Genomic DNA, 18819 nt, shown 5'->3' on the forward strand with positions numbered 1-18819 from the left:
ACAAATTCATATAAAGTCAAAATTGAGAAGACAGCAACAGACAGTAAGTGCCGCCTATGCAAAGAAGCTGAAGAAACAGTGGACCAATTGGTAAGCTGTTGCAAGAAGATTGCACAGACTGATTACAAGCAGCGACATGACAAAGTAGCAACAATGGTGCATTGGAAGATCTGCAAAAAATATCATTTGCCTGTAAGCAAAAACTGGTGGGATCATAAAATAGAGAAAGTCATAGAAAATGATAAAATTAAACTGCTCTGGGACTTCAGAATTCAACAGACAAGCACCTGCAACATAACACCCCAGACTTAACAATTGTCGATAAGAAAGGCAAAAAAGTCTGGATAGTGGACGTGGCAGTGCCTGGAGATAGCAGAATAGAAGAGAAAGAACTGGAGAAGATAACAAAATACAAAGACCTACAAATAGAAATAGAAAGACTGTGGCAAAAGCAAGCAAGGGTAGTACCAATAGTAATAGGCTCCTTGGGTGCAATCCCAAAACAACTGGAGAACCACTTGAACACCATTGACATTGACAAATTCGCTATTAGTCAATTGCAAAAGGCGGCCTTACTAGGAACTGCTTCCATCCTGCGACAATATCTATAATACCATCAAACATCCACATCTGCCTATCCCAGATCCTAGGTAAGGACTCGATAGATAGACAAAATGCCAAATCCAGTCTGAACATCTGGCTGACTGTGCGATGATCAATAATAATAATAATAATAATAATAATAATAATAATAATAATAATAATAATAATAATAATAATAATAAAGTTGGAAGGGACCTTGGAGGTCATCTAGTCCAACCCCCTGCTCAGGCAGGAAACCCTGTACCATTTCGGACAAATGGCTGTCCAGTCTCTTCTTAAAAACTTGCAGTGTTGGAGCATTCACCGCTTCTGGAGGCAGGTTGTTTCACTGGTTAATTGTTCTAACTGTCAGGAAGTTTCTCCTTAGTATTTACATTGCTACAATAAATCCATCTTTTCCAAAGTGTCATTGTATTCTTTTCATAGTTCATTTGTGTTCATTTTGATATTTGGGTACAGAGGTGTGTTCATTAAGATTACACTAAAGCAGTGCTTCTCAATTATTTTCTGTCATGCCCCCCTAGGAAGAAGAAAACATTTCGCGCCCCCCGCGCAACTGTAAATAGTATCATTTGTCTATAAAATTGTTATAAATACACCTCTGCATAACACTGTATCTTTATTAACGTATATGAGAATAAAAAAAGAAAGAAATGTGGATCAATTTACAACAAAGAATAGCTTTAGTAACTGTAGCAGAAAAGATTTAAAGAAGCACAATATTAAAAAAAAACTTTAACCTGCAAAACAAAAATATATAAAATAATTTGAGCTGATTTTTTTAATCAGAGGTGATTAAATGTGCACGTTTTTCAATGCATAGCTTTTCGAAGCGGGGTTTGAAGCAGGACACAGCAACTCTCAGCTCCTTCTCAATGTGTAGCCGAGACCTGTATTTGGTTTTCAGAGCAGCAACAGCAGAGAAGCCTTCGGAAGACTTTCTTTTATCTCCTTCTCTCCTTCTCTCTCCGCCTGTCTTCTCATCCCTGTTAAAAAAATTTTTTCTGTACAGAGGACCGATTTCCGGGTCTAAAAGTCACATGGGCGGGTTTGGCCAATCAGGATAGAGCATCATGTCTATCCAATCGGGTCCTTTGCATGTGTCACGTGCGTTGGCGGTCATGTTGTCCTCCGCGTCGGGCTGCTACTGGGGCTGCGCTGGGACAATCTTCAGTGTTCGCGCCGCGCTGCTCCCTCTCTTCAGCTCTAGAGTCGCTAGGCAACCAATGCCGTGTGGGATGCCGCTTGCGAGTGAGTCGGATGATCCGATCTAGAAATCCAATATGACAGTATTTGCCGAGGTCAAACGAGCCCCCCTTTACGGAGCCTCGTGCCCCCCCTGGGGGGCGCGCCCCACTATTTGAGAAGCACTGCACTAAAGGGAGGTAAGATGACAAAAGACTTAAGAACCCCTGGTCTAAAATAGATCAGAGTTACCCTGAAGTAAGATGGGCAGTCAATAAATTCTATAAATGAATAAATTAATAAAATATATAGAGGAAAGCCTGTGACTTATTCCTGGTCCAGTTAGAATGGTTTTGAGTATCTTTCATTGGACTTTTTTTTGCTCAACCTTCAGAGTTGTCCAAGCTCTATATACTGGCTCATGAATTTCCAAGAACATAGTAGCAGTTAAAGTGGTGTGGTTCAACTTAATGTAACTTGGGGTCAGCTTTTGCAATAGAATTAAAACAAACAGCCTTAATTCTGGGAAAGAAGCCAGATCTTGTTAAAGGTTGAAGAGCAACTTCAGAAAGTTCTGCCTTCAGGAAATCAAGAGGCCAAAACCCCCTAAGTGGGTGGTTCTAATTCTTTTTGTGCTATTTGTTTTCAATTTTGTTCTTGACAAGAAGAATTTGCTGTGTGAGGACTTGTGATACCACATCTGATATTGATTGATTATGATGTTTTCTTTATTAACTCCAGCAGTGGTGGCACTAATCTGTGTCTTGATAGGGATAATATTCAGAAACAGTAGGAAAACTCCCAAGACACTGCTGAGCGCAACTAGCAAAAAGGCTGTGCCTTGCCCATGGGAAGAAGAAGGCTTAAAAGATGGGACTGATTTACATGCAGAGTATGAAGGTATGAAAGACTATTCCTGGCTGAGAATTTTTTGGGGGGGGGATTTGATCACATCTGGAGAAGAACAGGTTGGGAAAGGCTGCTTTATACTAATGTTTAATTATTTGTGTTTTGGTGTTAATCTGTAACTCCTAATCAGCTGAAGACCAAACTATGAGGTGGTTAAAGAAATGAAATAGTGCTGGTGTGGTGTCTGGTGTTTTTGATGGGCTCCAAGAGGAGACAAAAGTGGCAATAGCAGCCTCTTAGCATGAAATGATATATGGGAATGACCTTGGGAGACAGGAAGAAGAACTGCAACCTAGACAATAGTTTAATAAAATTTGAATTTGAATGAGGAGAGGTAGTGAAAGTGTCTCAGAAGGGACCCTCCTTAGTTTTGGGGAAAGTAAAAGTCAGCAATGGAAGGAATACTTTCAGACTTGTAAGGTTCTGTTAATGTGACCTTATAGTGAGAGCTAGTTTGGTGTAGTGGTTAAGGCATTGGATTAGAAACTAGGAGATTATGAGTTCTAGTCCCGCTTTGGGCATGAAGCCAACTGGGTGACCTTAGGCCAGTCACTTTCTCTTAGCCCTAGGAAGGAGGCAATGGCAAACTATTTCTGAAAAACCTTGCCAGGAAAACTGCAGGCACATGTCCATGCAATCTCCAAGAATCAGATATGATTGAACAGGAGGGGGAAAAACCCCTTACAATAAAGATAGAGCAGTTAATCTTTGCTGTTAATCTTTCTGGATTACCTTGCAAGGCTAACATAGCTTGTGGTCCTCCTTTTTGGTTAAGTAGAGTAATAACTGTGAAGCTGATCTGAGTTATGGGGAAAGAAAGCAGCAACAGCGTGTATGTTATTGACAAAAGCACTTTATTGTCAATTATTAACACTGTGCTTCTACATTTTTATTGTAATGTATGTCCTTGAAAATTCAGTACAACGTATTCCTACCTAGATGGAAGGCAATGGAATGTGCTTAATCACAAATGAGGAGCTTTTCCATGGTGTGCAAATAACTAGATGCAGCTTTATGCATGCCTTGTCTTTCCTGGTTTAATTTACTAAAAAGCCCAAAGAACTGTGAATTATTCCAAATGTGGAAAACAAAGTGAAAGAAATGTCAACCCAATCTGTTCTTTTTTTATAACAAATTTTATTGGTTTTTTAACTTTTACAACAGAATGCTCAAGACACACTGTGGTGGTTAGGTGATCAATCATCCAAAAACAAAATCATATAATAGCTCAAGTAAATACATTAAATGTTCCCTCTCTATTTCCCTCAAATAATATAAGCTATTTAACATAATCCATTTCTACATTACATATCTATAAATCCTAATCCTGTTTTGAACTTTATTAATTTACAGTTACCATAGTCCAATTTAATCTTAGATAAACATATTATCACTTCAGGTATCCCTTCTAAAATACTAATCCAGATATATTCTAATTCATACTCTCATACTCATTAATTTTATCACAAATCTCTCTTATTTCTTCAGATAGCATTTAAATCTCATTCAAATAATTATCATGTCTGAAAAAAGAACACACCTATTATTACACAAAACATCATCTTACTAACTTAACACACTAAATTAGTTGTTAAAGCAATCTGAATTTCTAAAAACCTCTTTCATATTCTTATTCTCATTCCATTACAAAATAATTTTGATACAAATAAACATATTATTCCAAAAAGTGCATTCTTACTCTGTTTAACATATATATTCTAATAATCACAAATTTTCAACTCTAAATCTTAGTCATTAAATCAATCCATATTTCTCAAAACTTTTTTAATCCATTACATATAATTTTAAATTTCTCTTTTTAGTCTTATTCTGGCTTTCTTTTTATGCCAAGCAGGTTTCCATAACAAAGCCTCTATTTCAGCAAATAGATCTCCCATTATTGCTTGTAATGTCATTTGGATCAGTAAAAGACCTCCCATCCTCTGTTTTTGATGCCTGGCTCCTGCCTGCTGGATAAAACACTCGATCATGTCCAATTTTATAATTAGTAGATAATTATCAAGATTGTCATAGTTCTCCAACAGTTGTAAGTTCAAGTCCATTTCTGTTAGTTTTGCAATTGTAAATAGTTTAGTTATATTCATTTTCTGGTCATCCAAAGTCTCCATAGGTTGTATGTAAATTAATTCCTCTTCTATTGCTTTTTGGTCTGTTGAATGATCAAATAGAGTCTGAAGGTCAGTTTGTAAGTCCACAGTAGAATTTCTGTTTATTATTTCTGCAGTTCTCTCTCTTATTTGGGAACATATTTCCTCAGTAGCTTCATAATTTTTTTCCAGTATGAGTTTACAGTTGAGTGGTGAATATGGTTTCTCACCATTTCAGTAGTAACAGAAACAAGAGATGGTTGCAGTTTTACATTTCTCCACAAGATGTCCTCAGTAAACTATGAAAGTCTCTTCCAGACATCAAGAATGAGCTTAGCAAAGTCAAAAAGCTATGGAGTCTCTTTTCCGGATTCTCATAGTTTTTTTTCAAACAGTAAGATTTATCCCTTTAAAAAATAAGTCCAAGACATAGGAAAACAATATTCTCCAGCTTAGAAGATATAATAATAAAGTTTTATGATAAGAATTTTTCCAGGGCCCCCAAGTAACCAAAAATAAAAATAGTCAGTAAAAAGTTTTTCCTTTGTTATGGAAAGCTCTTTTCCCCAGATAAACAAAGGCAGCTCTTTCAAAGCAGGGGAGTAATTCCCAAAAGCTTTTAACAGGAGAGTAAAAAGAGAGAGGGAAAAGTCTCACCGGGATCATCCACGATGGTTTCTTAACACTTAGATGTTCTTTCAACTTTCGGCTGGAGCAGCTAAATGATTGGCCATGTTACTGGCCAATCTTTTCTCCGTCGGCCCTGAGGAGCTGCCTCGGACCAAGGAGGGAGCTGCCTCCCCCCGCAATCAACGAGAGTCCTCCTCATCGGTAGTCATCCCTCCAGGGTGACCTTTTGACCCAATTAAGGGTCTACTGGCAGAGGAAAGGCAGATAAAGAAGAGAGAAGCCTCTTTGTGTACCTGCAGCCACTGCAACCCAAAACTGGCAGTCAAGCCAATCTGTTCTGATAGGGTGGTTATGTGCTCAAGGCTGGATGCCTTTCCAGAATGAGCATTGCTGGTTCATGCAGGATTTTGGTTTCTTTTGTCCAGATGACCAATTCTAACACTCCTGGCTGTGTTGGGAGGAGGGCAACCTATAAGCTTTGCAAAGTAGCCAATACTACTCCTTCTCTTATAAAAGATATGCTCCAGAGGGGAAAGGAGTCCATTGACTGACTCTTGCTTTAGGCCTGAGTTATCTCTGCTCTTTAGCTGGATGGACCCATGAACTAATGTTCTTCTAAAGTCTTTAGGAGTCAGTCTTCTTTGGAATTTCCTTATATTTGTTGCATAGGTCCTGGGCCAAATATGCATTCCATTTAAGAATAGTAGGAATATGTCTTTTCATGTGAGACTGCTGTTGGGGAAAAAAAATCTGGAAGAGAACCTTGTCTTACAAGTTTTCTTCCCTTTCTCAGTTGTTTTCCTGGTTTGGGTTGTGAGGGTGGTAACAGAAAGCTTTGCAATGAAGAAATGAGAAAATGGACAGAACTCATACCACATCGTGTGTTGATTAGTAGGATGAAAAAGTCATACTTGCATTCTGTGATCAGTTTTTAGTCATGCTGATAAAAGCCAGAGGTTCACGGCTTTTAAGCAACCGTATGGTTTGGGTGCATTCAGAAGAGTCACTTAATAGTGTATGATGGCAGAGAGTGAAAAGTTAAAGCACTTTTTAAAGTCCTGCCAGCATCCAAAGAAAACAACCCAGAGCACTATCTTCAAAACATTAAGTGGCAAGTGCACAGAACACAGTGTTTTAGTATCATGGCCTTTTCTGCTAGGGGTCAGTTTTGTTCTCCTATGTTTAACCCATGGATCATTTCAGCCTCCTTTATGTTTGATCAAAAAGATGTTTTCTTAAGGATTCATGAACATTGATGATTTGCCATATAACAAATTTAACTGGCAAAGTAGGAAGCCCTTCTTAGGCACTAAACAAACAGCATGAGGAACATCCTATGTCATTAGTAGCCCTCCTCCACTGATTCTTTTGTTTGGAAATTAAAGAAATGGAAGGCATTTCTTTCTGCCTCTTTTTACTATGAAAGACACAAAACACTTAGCTGAAATAATACATTGTTACACTATTTAGAAAAAAAAGAATGTGTTTTTCTGTACAGCTTAGATTAGAATGTAAAGAGAGAAATCATTTTGCAGCTGCTCGCATCTTTTCTTTTCTTTTGTACTTTTCAAACATTGTAAACTGCAGTTTCATCTGCAATAGAATAGTAGCATGCATAGATTTTTAAAACGGTGCAAAAATAAAATTTCAGCAGTCAGAGCATAAAACAACTAATTCATCAGCAAACGAGCTATACTGATCAACAAATCAAGGCAAACTGGTTGAAAACTTTTAAAAGCTTACGCAAACATGAACCGTTTGATTTGGCACCAAAGTGATATTAGCATAATCATCCCATTCTTGAATTAGCTGTTGCTTCAGTCAGCAGCAGCAATGACACTTCCTCCAGTATCTTCTTCCTCCCCTAGTCATTTGGATTGCCTGGAAGTGGCTGAGAAAGGCCTGGACTACAGGATGGAAGTATTGCTTTCAGCGCTTCGTATTTCTCAGTGCTCGCTTCCTTCACCCTTTACTCATGAGACTTAGGGTCAGTGCTGCTGGTGGGAAGAAGCACTTGTGTGACACTTTTCCTTTACTCCAGCCTGAATAACTATAGCCAGGGAGGCTTAACACTGGAACTCCATCACCTTTGAGGTAGCCATTAAGATATTTGCCTCAGGACACAGAGGCAATATTTACTTACACCCCTGCTCTCAGATAAAGTTAGTGCCCAGAGATTGATCAGTCAAATATTGTCAATAACAGGAAAAACAAATCTGATGTTCTCTAGGTTTTTAAGGTCCAGCTCCTACCTTAAAGCACAATTGAAGCTACACTTCATTTAAGCAATGAAGCTACACTTTGATACTTTCCATAGGCCATTCCTGGTTTACACTCATTTTAAGGCAATGGTTCTGCAAAATTTTAGCCAGGATTGTTGTTGTTTCCTAGCTCTATATGGAGGTGCCAGAAACTTGCCTTTTTCCGCATGCATCCCCAAGGCTCAACAAGTAGGAAAAGGTATTACTTCTGATAGTCTTCTATAAATATTACTTGTTTCCCAAAAAATTCTTTGTTGATATACAGTTAATAGGACCAAAGATTACAGTTTTTCTTTCCCATAAGGAATACTTGAAATCTTTTATCCTATTTTATGTTTATTTTTGTATTATTTCCTCCACCTTCCCCTGCAGATGATGATGAATGGAATGAATCAGTTCATGTCCCTTTTTCAACTGAGCGTTACTCTGAAGAAGACATGGTCAAAAGATCAAAGGATTTTTATGAGCTTCTCAAAAAGAGACGATCTGTTAGATTCATCAGTGATGAGCCAGTTCCAAGAGAAGTAATTGACAATGTGATTAAAGCTGCAGGTAATACCCTTTGTGAATGGATTTCTTGGAAATAATTAAAATCTAGAGTAGCTACTCTAGCATCCTGTTATTTTTCACTTCAAAAATATTAGTCAAAAGGATATTGTATAGGAATGAACAATATTAGTAAGCAGATGGTGCGCTATGTGCAAATCTTCCTATAATGATTCAGTCTTGGTTTCAGTATCTTTCAAAATTTCTCTCCCAACATGATGGATGATAGAAAAATAGAGATAGATAGATAGATAGATAGATAGATAGATAGATAGATAGATAGATAATGATGATAGACAGACAAACAGACATGTGTGTGGTCTGTATTCATAGTCTTGCACTGGCCTAAATTGTGGAAGAATTTGCATATTATCAAGATTGTGTGAAAAATATGGACCACAATGAATAAGCTATATTACAAAACTAGGCCAATGTAAGTGAGCTGTGACATAGACTCTTTGCAATTTTCCTCAATAATTCCCACACTGCTCATTTAAATAAGAAAAGAGCATGTGTCCATATGGTAAGAAGGAGGTCTACTAAGTTGAATTAAGATAAATACAACTGCTTGCTTGTACTTGTGTAAATTATTTTTTGATTATAATACAGGCTTTGGGTATAAACCACATAGCCTCAGGAAGTGCATCTCTAAGATACAATATTCTAGGGGAGCTCATATAAGGTGAAATGGAAATAAACAGCAGTATTAAACATATGAATAAGATAATTGTTTGGAAGCATATCGTCTCTATGAGTCACATAATCTTAGCACATACTTATACCCCAGTTCCAAAAGAGATGCGGTAAACTTCAAAGCTGTGAAGCCTACTTTTTCTTTTATTAGAGGATCATCAGGTAGATTTATTTTTTAATCCAATAATATTTCCTTTTTATTTCAATTAAAGGAACATCTCCTAGTGGGGCACATACTGAACCTTGGACCTTTGTGGTTGTCAACAATAAAGAAGTAAAGCATAAAATCCGGGAAATCATTGAAGAAGAGGAAGAAATGAACTACATGAAAAGGATGGGAGACAGATGGGTTAATGACTTAAAAAGGCTGAGGTATCAATAGGATGATTGCTGCAACTTGGAGGGAGTGATCATTATCTTTCTTAGATTATGGATATATAAGGATCAATAAAAATCTAGCCTATTAGTGTCATCTTTTTCCTGAGTTCCAATACATATTCCTAAAGATGACCTTTGTCATATACATCCTTTCATACAATCATGTGATTATATACCATCTAATTTATCGTGAAATAAATGTTTTTATTTTAATTCTGAAATGAAGGTTAGCAAATTTTTAAAATGGTACCATGCCCCCACTATATTTATTTTCTATCAGATTTGAAAATACATTTCAATTTGTTTATGCATTTAAATAAATCTCTTTCCAGATATTTTCTCCCCTTAAAAATATCAAATTCCACTTGATCTCTTACCAAACATTTTATAACAACCAGTTTATTACAACTGTGATTGAAACAGGAGAAGTCAAAGATGTGCTGTCCCAGCCAAGGCGCTGAACACAATGCAAGGTTTTTTGTTTTTTGTTTAAATAGAAAAAAATGTAGGTGTTATATCCCGCAGTTTTCAAAAGATTTTGTAGAAGATTTTCAACTAGACTTTTATTTTATAATACGTTTGATTTTATAACTATTGCAAATATTTTACGCTAAACAGCTGTTTAAAATTGACTCTGTCTTAGGACAAACTGGATCAAAGAATATTTGGATACAGCTCCCTACCTGATTCTCATTTTCAAGCAGGTTTATGGAATACTTCCAGATGGGAAAAAGAAAACTCACTACTACAATGAGATCAGTGTTTCTATTGCTTGTGGCATCCTCCTTGCTGCCTTACAGGTATGCTTGCAATTTGGGTAAGAACAAGAAAACAATGAAATATAATCAATATGGAGGATTATGCACAACCATCATTTTTAGGAAACTAGCACCTGCCTTCACTTCATTGTACATTTTATCTTAGACCACACATTTGAGGAAAAAGAGAAATTGGTTCTGTCTTAATGGGAAGGTATTTTAAGCTGTACACAATATTTGACAGAATATACAGCCTGTTGTAATCTTGAGAGATTGAGGATTTTCATTTCAATCTGTTGAGCAAGTTTAGAGCAAAGTTAACATATCAAAATCCCATGGCAATCTGGCAATGTAATATAAAGCACATTTATTCTAAACAATTTATGTTGTATATATTTCAGCTAGAACACTACAAATAGCAAACTTGGGCCCTTTGTTTTAGTGGACTTGGCTTTCTCCAAATTGTTCTTTCTTTCTTTTTTTTAAAGAAAATAAATCTAAGCATAAGTTTTTGTAAGGCATATTTGGGACTTATCCCTACTTTAAGATACTCAGACTGATTTATGGATTTATAATGACATTTGAATTATGAAAAGTACTGAAAATGATTTAATGATGTCATAGCTGAAAGAAATTTAAAATCCTATGTATTCATATTAGAATTGTTCATAAACAGATTAATCTATTTAAACAATGCAATAATTTTTGATAGGTTTTTTTCCTTTTGTGTAAAGATGGATATAAAAAACAAGTTAAGCAGTTATGCTTTCTCCCTGTTGCTTGTCACCTTTGTGGCACTTTCTCCCATTAGTAGACCAATCATTTCCTTGACTTTTTCTTGTTTTTTATATGTTGAAACAAGCTTTTTTTGTTATTTATAACTTTTGTCACAAGGCTTAGTTCATTTTGAGCCTTAACTTTCCTTACATCATTTTTGCAGGCTCGGGCTATTTGCTGATATTCTGCCTTAGTTATGTATCCCTCTTTCCACTTTTTATACTTGTCCTTTTTGTCTTTTAATTTATCAGAGAGTTCTTTATGCAGTCATACTGGTTTCTTTTGAGAGCTGTTATTTTTCTTCTTCATTGGTATTGTGCTAGACTGGGCTTTTATAATCTCAGTTTTCAGAGTTTCCCAAGCTTCTTGGTTTTTTTTGCCCTGGAGGATTCTCATCCATGGAATCCTTCTCTAAGTTTATTGAAATTACCTCTCTTAAAGTCCAAGACTCTAGTTTGACTTTGTTCTACTGCTTGTGTTTGCATAATGTTGAATTCAAATATTTCATGATCACGCCCCCCCCCAAGGTTCCTGTAGCTTCAGCACTTCTATCATTTCATCTAATCAAACAGGTAGTAAGGAAGTAGAGGGATTCTCATTAGTGAAAAATTAAGTCCGATATGGCTGATCCCCTAGTTCCCTTCTCTACTTTTTGGGAGACAGAGTTGTCTGCTAGATTTGTCCGGAACCTGTTTGACCTTCCACTTGGTGCAGAGTTTGTCTCCCAGTTGATGTCAGGGTAGTTAAAGTCCCCTATTACTATTGTGCTGTGCTTCCTATATACCTTAGTTAACTGACTAGCAAAAAGTTCATCTATTTTCTCTGGTTAGGTGGCCTATAGCAGGGCTTTTCAACCTTTTCACCCTTGTACCACTTTTAGGATATGGCAATATCTGAGTACCACTAGTTGCCTAGCAAGGTGTCAAACCTTGATGACCAAAAAAAAAAGGAAAAAAAGTGATAAAGTACAGGTAGTTCACGACTTACAACAGTTTGCTTAGTGACTGTTCAAAGTTACAATGGCACTGAAAAAAGTGTCCCCCAAGCCACAGCCAAGCAAGACACCTGCCTGCCCACCCAGCAGTGCTCTTCCTCCTATCCAAGGTTTTCATTGTTATGAGCATTTCTGTTGAGGATTGGCAGCAGGGGTAGGGTGAGGGGTGTTTGGTTTTTATTCCCCTCATCTGCTGGGTGGTTGCAGCAGGTTTTGGTCACTTCACATGGCCCTGGGACACTGTAACCATCATAAATATAAATCAATTGCTAAGCATCTGAATGTAAATCTCAAGACCCTGGAGATGCTGTAACATTCCAGCTGATTGGTGCTTTTTCTGGGCTCAGCAGAAGTGCCAGGATCAGCACTGAGCTCCAGCTGGATCCTGGCACTGATCCTGGTGCTTCCACTTCCCCTGAAGAAGCTGATCCTGGCGCTTCCTCTGAACCCTGACAGCCCTGCAGCTCCAGCCATCTCTCACTCAGGCTTGTGCAGTGCTGCCACTGGTTCAGCTTATTCCCCTCCCCCGCTACCACTTTTCTAGGATGGTCGCGTACCATCTGCCAGGTACCAATGTACCACAGGTGGTACCCGTACCACTGGTTGAAAAGCCCTGGCCTATAGTGTACACCTGTGGCAATGTCATTTCCTCCCCTTTATATTGACCCAAATGCATTCAAGAAAGTTTTCATCATTGTGCTCTATTTCTGTAGACATGCAGTTATTTCTTATATATAGTGCAACTTCACCTCTTTTATTTCATCTGTTTCTTTTAAATAATTTAAATCCCTCTAGCTGTGTATTCCATTTTTGAGTTTCACCCCACCAAGTTTCTACAATGGCAACAATATTATATCTCTCCTCATTTACTTGAATTTCTAATTCACCCTATTTATTCCTCATACTCTGTGCATTGGCGTATAGACATTTGAGTCCATTTTGACTGACCCTGTTTTTACTTTCTACATAACCTGTTATGTGCCTGAGTTCCCCTACCTCCTTACCACCTGTTTGATTAGTGCTGTTGTGGAGGAGGAATCCAAGCTGTAACAGCAGTTTAACATTGAAACCAATTGGCTTTCTTTTGCTAGATGTGTTGCGGCCAGGCAAAGACAATTTTTTTTAGATACCTGCACTGAGTGAAGGTGAGACTCAATAAAAGATCCCTTTGAATTCTATTGTTCTGTCCAGTTCTATTGCAAAATTCAATTCAATTCAATACGTTTCTTACGCGTCTCTCAAAGAAAAGCCAAATTTGTAGTTTTTGAATGATAGCTTCACATTAGAAGACCTGCAGCATGAATTGTTGAGTTTTTGCCCCTAAAAGGAGAAATAAATAGCAAGAATTATGTGTACGGTAAAAACAATGAAACATTTTGTATAATCTTTTATGCAGGGATTTCATACATAGACCATAGCCCATTTCAACAGAAAGAGATGCTATGATGATTTGCTTGTCTTTCTATTATATGATTCTGTGGTTTTAACACCAGGTTGAATCCCTTTTGAATTAAGTATAGCATAAGTTGCAAGATACATTACAAACTGACATGTACATAAGCATTATCAAAATGCTTGAAAACAGGCTAGTTACAATAAATAGATATAGGCCTAATATGATGAATACCTTATGATTTCTATTTGACTGAAGACCAGGTAATTGTATTCACTTGAACAGAAAATAATCACATATCATAAATGTATGTTATACAGTTATGAAAATATAGCAATATTGAAAAGTATATAATTGCAGTACTTATACTTTCTAAAAAGATCCTGCATGTTCAAGCATATACTTACCCTCAGATAAGCAAATATTTATCTATTATCTATCTAATCATTTATACAATTGTTTGTATTCCACCTACTCACAAGTGGTTTGCTATATAAGAACATAGAAACATTAAACACATATAACAAATCAGAAAAGCTGGTTCTGTCTGCAAAGGCCTTAAAGAATTGTTTCATTTTGACAGCCATCTTAAATTGGGGAAGGGTTTCTTGGGCTGAGGGACAAGGTATTCCAGAGTGAAATATTGTGAGGAAAACTTGAAGCATGTGGATTCTTCAGAGATTTATAGGGCATGAGCAAAGAGGATAAAAAATACTTTTCTTACAATGTGTTCATATTTGGTCCTCTTTTTGCTTTTAGAATGCGGGCCTGGTGACAGTTACTACTACTCCAATGAACTGTGGCCCACGCTTAAGAGTTTTGCTTGAGCGCCCAGCAAATGAAAAACTGCTTCTGCTGCTGCCAGTTGGATACCCCAGTAAAGACGCCACTGTGCCAAACTTGTCCAGAAAGCCATTGAATGACATTCTGGTGGTTATATAACATGGAACACTTTGGAATAGACTTTGGTATAAGAACCACCTGAAGAACATTTTTATTCTTGATTATTTCTGTAATTCTGTATTCAAATAAACAGAAGCATTTTTGCATCTAAATGTGCAGGCTTCTTCAGCTGTCTCTAAGTACCTTAAAAACTGTAATAAGGAGAATATAAGCAACTGAATATAATAGTGAACAACCAAAATGCAATTGGAATAATTGATGAGTATTATTGATTATTCCAAAGAAAAAATTCAGTGGGGTTTAGTGACTTTACTCAACTGAGTTTATAATTATATTTACATTTAACTTAAATTTACTTTCTTAATATTTCAAAGCATTTGATTTGCGTTTTCTCTCTCTCTCTCTCTCTCTCTCTCTCTCCCCCCCCCCCCCGTGTGTGTGTGTGAAGCTTGGGTCAAGCAACTGTTTTGATCCAGTTTAGAATAAGTTTTTTTCCTGTCTTTTTCCAATAGAAACCTTCCAGTATCCATGATTTGGGTAGTTTGGGTGGTGACCTCAGCAGATTCTCAGAGAGGTCAGATCTACCATTCATAGTATTTTACACAGACCTCTACTTCTCTAAATAACAGTTTCAAGAGTGTAATAACCCCTTTTATGGCAGTTAAATCAGGGGAAACAAGAAGATTTTAAGAGCTGTTTATTTGTTCTAACTACAAATCTAGCTGCAAAACTCAGCAAAACCATTTTTCTTTCTTTTTATTATGAAAAAAAAACCTGATTCAGCTTATCAATATGTCTATATTGGAACCCTACACTTCTTTTCAAGGTCTTAAGCAAGTGTCCGTCACTCTCTCTGCACTCATTTGATCTCTTTAAATTCTTGAAGGATTGAGATGATGCTCCACAGCTAACAGGGAATGTGAATTTCAACCTACCCTTTCTACCATTATACTGAATTGGAGCTTTTCTGGATTCAATCACACCCTCTTAAGTAGCTATGCCAGTTTTTGACTGATATGTTGCAATCCAGCTTTAACAGTCTGCTGTTAAATCTATCCAGCTTTTGAAGTTCCTGTACACTGTGTCAGAACAATACATTAAGATGGAAATAATAAACAAGAAACATTTTACATTTTAGGCAGTAATAGTAAGGGCAGATAGTGTATCACAAGATTCTTGGGTGGCCATCATGATAGATGAATGTAAGAACATTTTGCTTTAACTTTGTTGAAGATGGAAACATATTTAAAAAGCTGGCAAGTAGTACAATAATTCTCTCAGCAGTACTTAATTCCATTAATCCTATGCCACTTCCATGCCTGTTTTACTATCCAAACATTTTTGTTTAGTTCCAGAAGGTTGTTCTCCCTCTCAAACAGTCCCCGTGTAGTCTTTACCTGTACAATGACTACCTCAAAGAGTCCTTGAAGGTATCATTTAGTGAGATATTAGAAACCCCATCCAACAGTACACTATCTTGCAGAATTATTATTTTAAGTATAATGGAAAAAGACAAAGGCTATTCCTTCAGCTTGATTAAAACATCACATCATAAGAACAGTGTCTGAATGTCACTGCATTAAATAAAGGCCAGAGATTATAATTGCACAATTAACACAACTGATTGCTTCTAGTGTGTTTACTTCCCTCATTCCAAGAGAGTGGGATGGGAAAAGAATTCATATCCACTTGTTAATTTATCCACTGTGCCAACTTTCCCTCAACCCTCATAATTCCCAAGCAACAGCACAGTTTGGGGTGAAGCGTCTGTAGGCATTAATCCTATGTGGGAAGGGAAGCCACTAGCATATGAATATGCCTAATATATTGGGAATAATACAGAACCATTTTTTTAAGACTGTAAGTATAAGCTCCGTATAATCTTTGGAGAAAAAGCAATTATTCTGTGATTTCTATAAGCAGACTTGACAGAAAAGCTCCTCAGGAGCCACACTGCTCAGTCACAGTAATCCTCTCTTGCTTGCTGAACTAGGGAAAATGCAAAAATGCTGCTCTAAGGCAAAACTGAGCTTTTATTATTCTTTTTTTTTTAAAATCTCAAGCAGCAATAAGTCTAACATAATTTTATAATAAAACCAGATGGTAGTACAAGATGGGCTGCTGAAGCTATAATAATAAAAGGCTTTCCTTTCCTAAGATCAATCATGTAAATCAGAAACACATCTACCATTCACAATGGTATTATGAGCAGGGTTTTTTTTCCTTTTGAATGCCTATTTTCAGTTTAAGAATTAAAATAGCAATAATGGGCAGAGAGATCCTATGTCAGAGTCCCCAAAATGATGAATATCGACCACCAGGGTCAATGAAACTATCCAAGGGGTTGATTATTGTTGTTGTTGTTGTTGTTGCTTTTACTATTATGAATTGTAATTGTAGTTACAGTAGCATTTATTAAATTATTATCAAATAATAAATATATTTGGGGACCTGTGAACAATTGAAGCTTCATGAACGGGTTGATGAGCTAATGGGTTTTGAGACTCTATCCTATGATTTTATTGGATTCCTTCCTTCCTTCCTTCCTTCCTTCCTTCCTTCCTTCCTTCCTTCCTTCCTTCCTTCCTTCCTTCCTTCCTCCCACCAGCCCGCACCACTTCTGTAGCTGATTATTCTTCTAGTTTGGAACCAGTTTAATTCACATAGCATTTTCAGTGCTCAGCCCTCCCTAGCATGCATTCTGACTGACATCTGTAAATCCTTCTACTCTCTGCCCTGCACTGAGGAATCTGAAGCCCCTGAAAAGCTGCTGCAAAACAATTTCCAGCAATCCCCAACAGCGTGATGAAGCTTGTGGGGAAGTGTGGTTCAGCCACCATATCTTTTGGATTACTAGTTTCTACCCCATGCACTTCCTGATGTTGGGATTACTGATCTGGGGAATAGCTAGCTGCTGAGGCCAGCAGTTTTGATTAAAAAAATGAATTATTTTTTATAATTGTTCTGCTAAGGGTGGAGCCCAGTAGAGTCCTAGACTTTGTAGTGGGAAATCCAAATAACTTACAGCAGTTGAGAAGTTGTCCCAGGGCCAAGGGATCACAACCTAATTGACTAATCCAGTTTAGTCAAAAAGAATGAAATTATTAAGCAGAGGAATAGAAAATCTCATTGCATTCTTTCCTACATGTAATTGTAAAATCCACTTGAGCCAGAAGTTGCCCAATGAAATCAAATTCTAGAAGAATTAGGACAGATAAAAGGTTCTCTTTTTTACACAGTCTTTAATTAAATTTTGGAATTTACTACCTTGAGATGTGATATTGGCTATCAAGTTGACTGCTTTCAAAAAGGGATAGACCAATTCATGGAAATGTTGCGGGTCAATGGCTATTGGCCTTGATGAGAGTATAGTTGCCTCCAAAGGTCATCTGCTCAGAAACTGGTGAGCTTCCTTGTGCAGTTGGTTGACTATTGTGAGAACGCTGGCTGAGGAATTCTGGGAGTTGAAGTCCACAAGTCATGAAAGGGCCAAGTTTGAAGACCCCTGGGCTAGATGGATCAGAGGTCTTATCCATCTATACTCCTTGGCTCTGTTGAGATATGAGATGTGGGTATGTAATTAAGTTACTGTGTTTATTGTTTCTCAAGTCCAAGTGGAAAAGCTATGGATTCTGCTTGGAAAGATTTTTCACTAATCCTTTTTTCAGGGGTAAACCAGGAAGTTGCAGACTTGCTGGAAGGATTCAGGCCAGGGTAAGACATATTCTTTTGTTAAACTGGTCAGATGACGGGACCAGGGTGTCCTATCATCTTTAACATTTGTGTCTGTGTGGGTGTTAATACATGGAAAAGATTAATAAACCATTCAGAAATCTGTTGAAGGGTAATAGCATAGATGCCCCTACATTTCTGGCTTGATTAGCAGATATATTGTCACCTGACAAGATGAGAGCCAGTTTAGTGCAGTGGATAGGGCACCAGGGTAAAAACTACTCCTACTTTAGACACAAAGTCAGATCACTCTTAGCCCTGGGAAGCAGGCAGTGGCAAACCATTTCCGAAAACCTTGCCAAGAAAATTGCAGGAATGTGTCCAAGCAGTTGCTAGGAATTTAATTCAAAGGCACATACAAACACTTCTAACAAATGTTTCATGAATAGCCATTGATCTCCTCTTTTACAACTATGATGCATATACACTTGCAATCCAGGATAATATTCCATGCCCTTTATGAAATAAGCTGTGATATGCAAAACCTTAGGCCACTATTTCTCAACCTTGGCAACTTTAAAACACCCGGATTTCAACCTCAAGAATTCTCCAGCCTGGGAGTTGAAGTCTAAAGAAACTTGCCAAGGTTAAGAACGCTGCCCTAAGTCAATGCTAAATTAGTTTCCTTTTGGGTGTTTGCTTGTTACCACAAATGTAACTATGATAAATTTTAAAACCACTAGGCTTCCGATGTTTAGCGCCGCTGCGATGGCGGCTTTTTTTCTGAGCCGCCCGTCTTAGTTTGCATAAGAGCTCACAGAACAGTGACAATCAGCTGTTCTGCGGCTCGGAACTTTCCTCCCGGGCGAAGGGAGGAAAGAGAGCTTTTCCCAGATAGAAGTTGAGTCCTCTGGTCTCCTAGATTTCTTTCTAGGAGACGAAGAGTGAGAGCTCCTTCAGAGTCTGGGACTTCTCCACATCCTGGGATGCCTTTGTTCTCCGGAATGGA

The 18819-nt window shown here is 37.5% G+C and overlaps 1 protein-coding gene across 1 annotated transcript; it reads left to right on the forward strand.

The window, feature by feature from the left end:
• The first annotated feature begins 2374 nt into the window (after positions 1-2374).
• IYD (iodotyrosine deiodinase) lies at positions 2375-14290 on the forward strand. The gene is made up of 5 exons (XM_039346803.1): positions 2375-2688; positions 8069-8248; positions 9148-9307; positions 9957-10113; positions 13995-14290. The coding sequence occupies exons 1-5, from the start codon at positions 2505-2507 to the stop codon at positions 14175-14177; spliced, it is 864 nt and encodes a 287-aa protein (XP_039202737.1). The 5' UTR covers positions 2375-2504; the 3' UTR covers positions 14178-14290.
• Positions 14291-18819: the final 4529 nt, after the last annotated feature.

This window comes from Crotalus tigris, unplaced genomic scaffold (genome assembly GCF_016545835.1).
Source record: "Crotalus tigris isolate CLP2741 ecotype Arizona unplaced genomic scaffold, ASM1654583v1 scf7180000018030.5226217, whole genome shotgun sequence".
In the NCBI taxonomy this organism is placed as follows: Eukaryota; Metazoa; Chordata; class Lepidosauria; order Squamata; family Viperidae; genus Crotalus; species Crotalus tigris.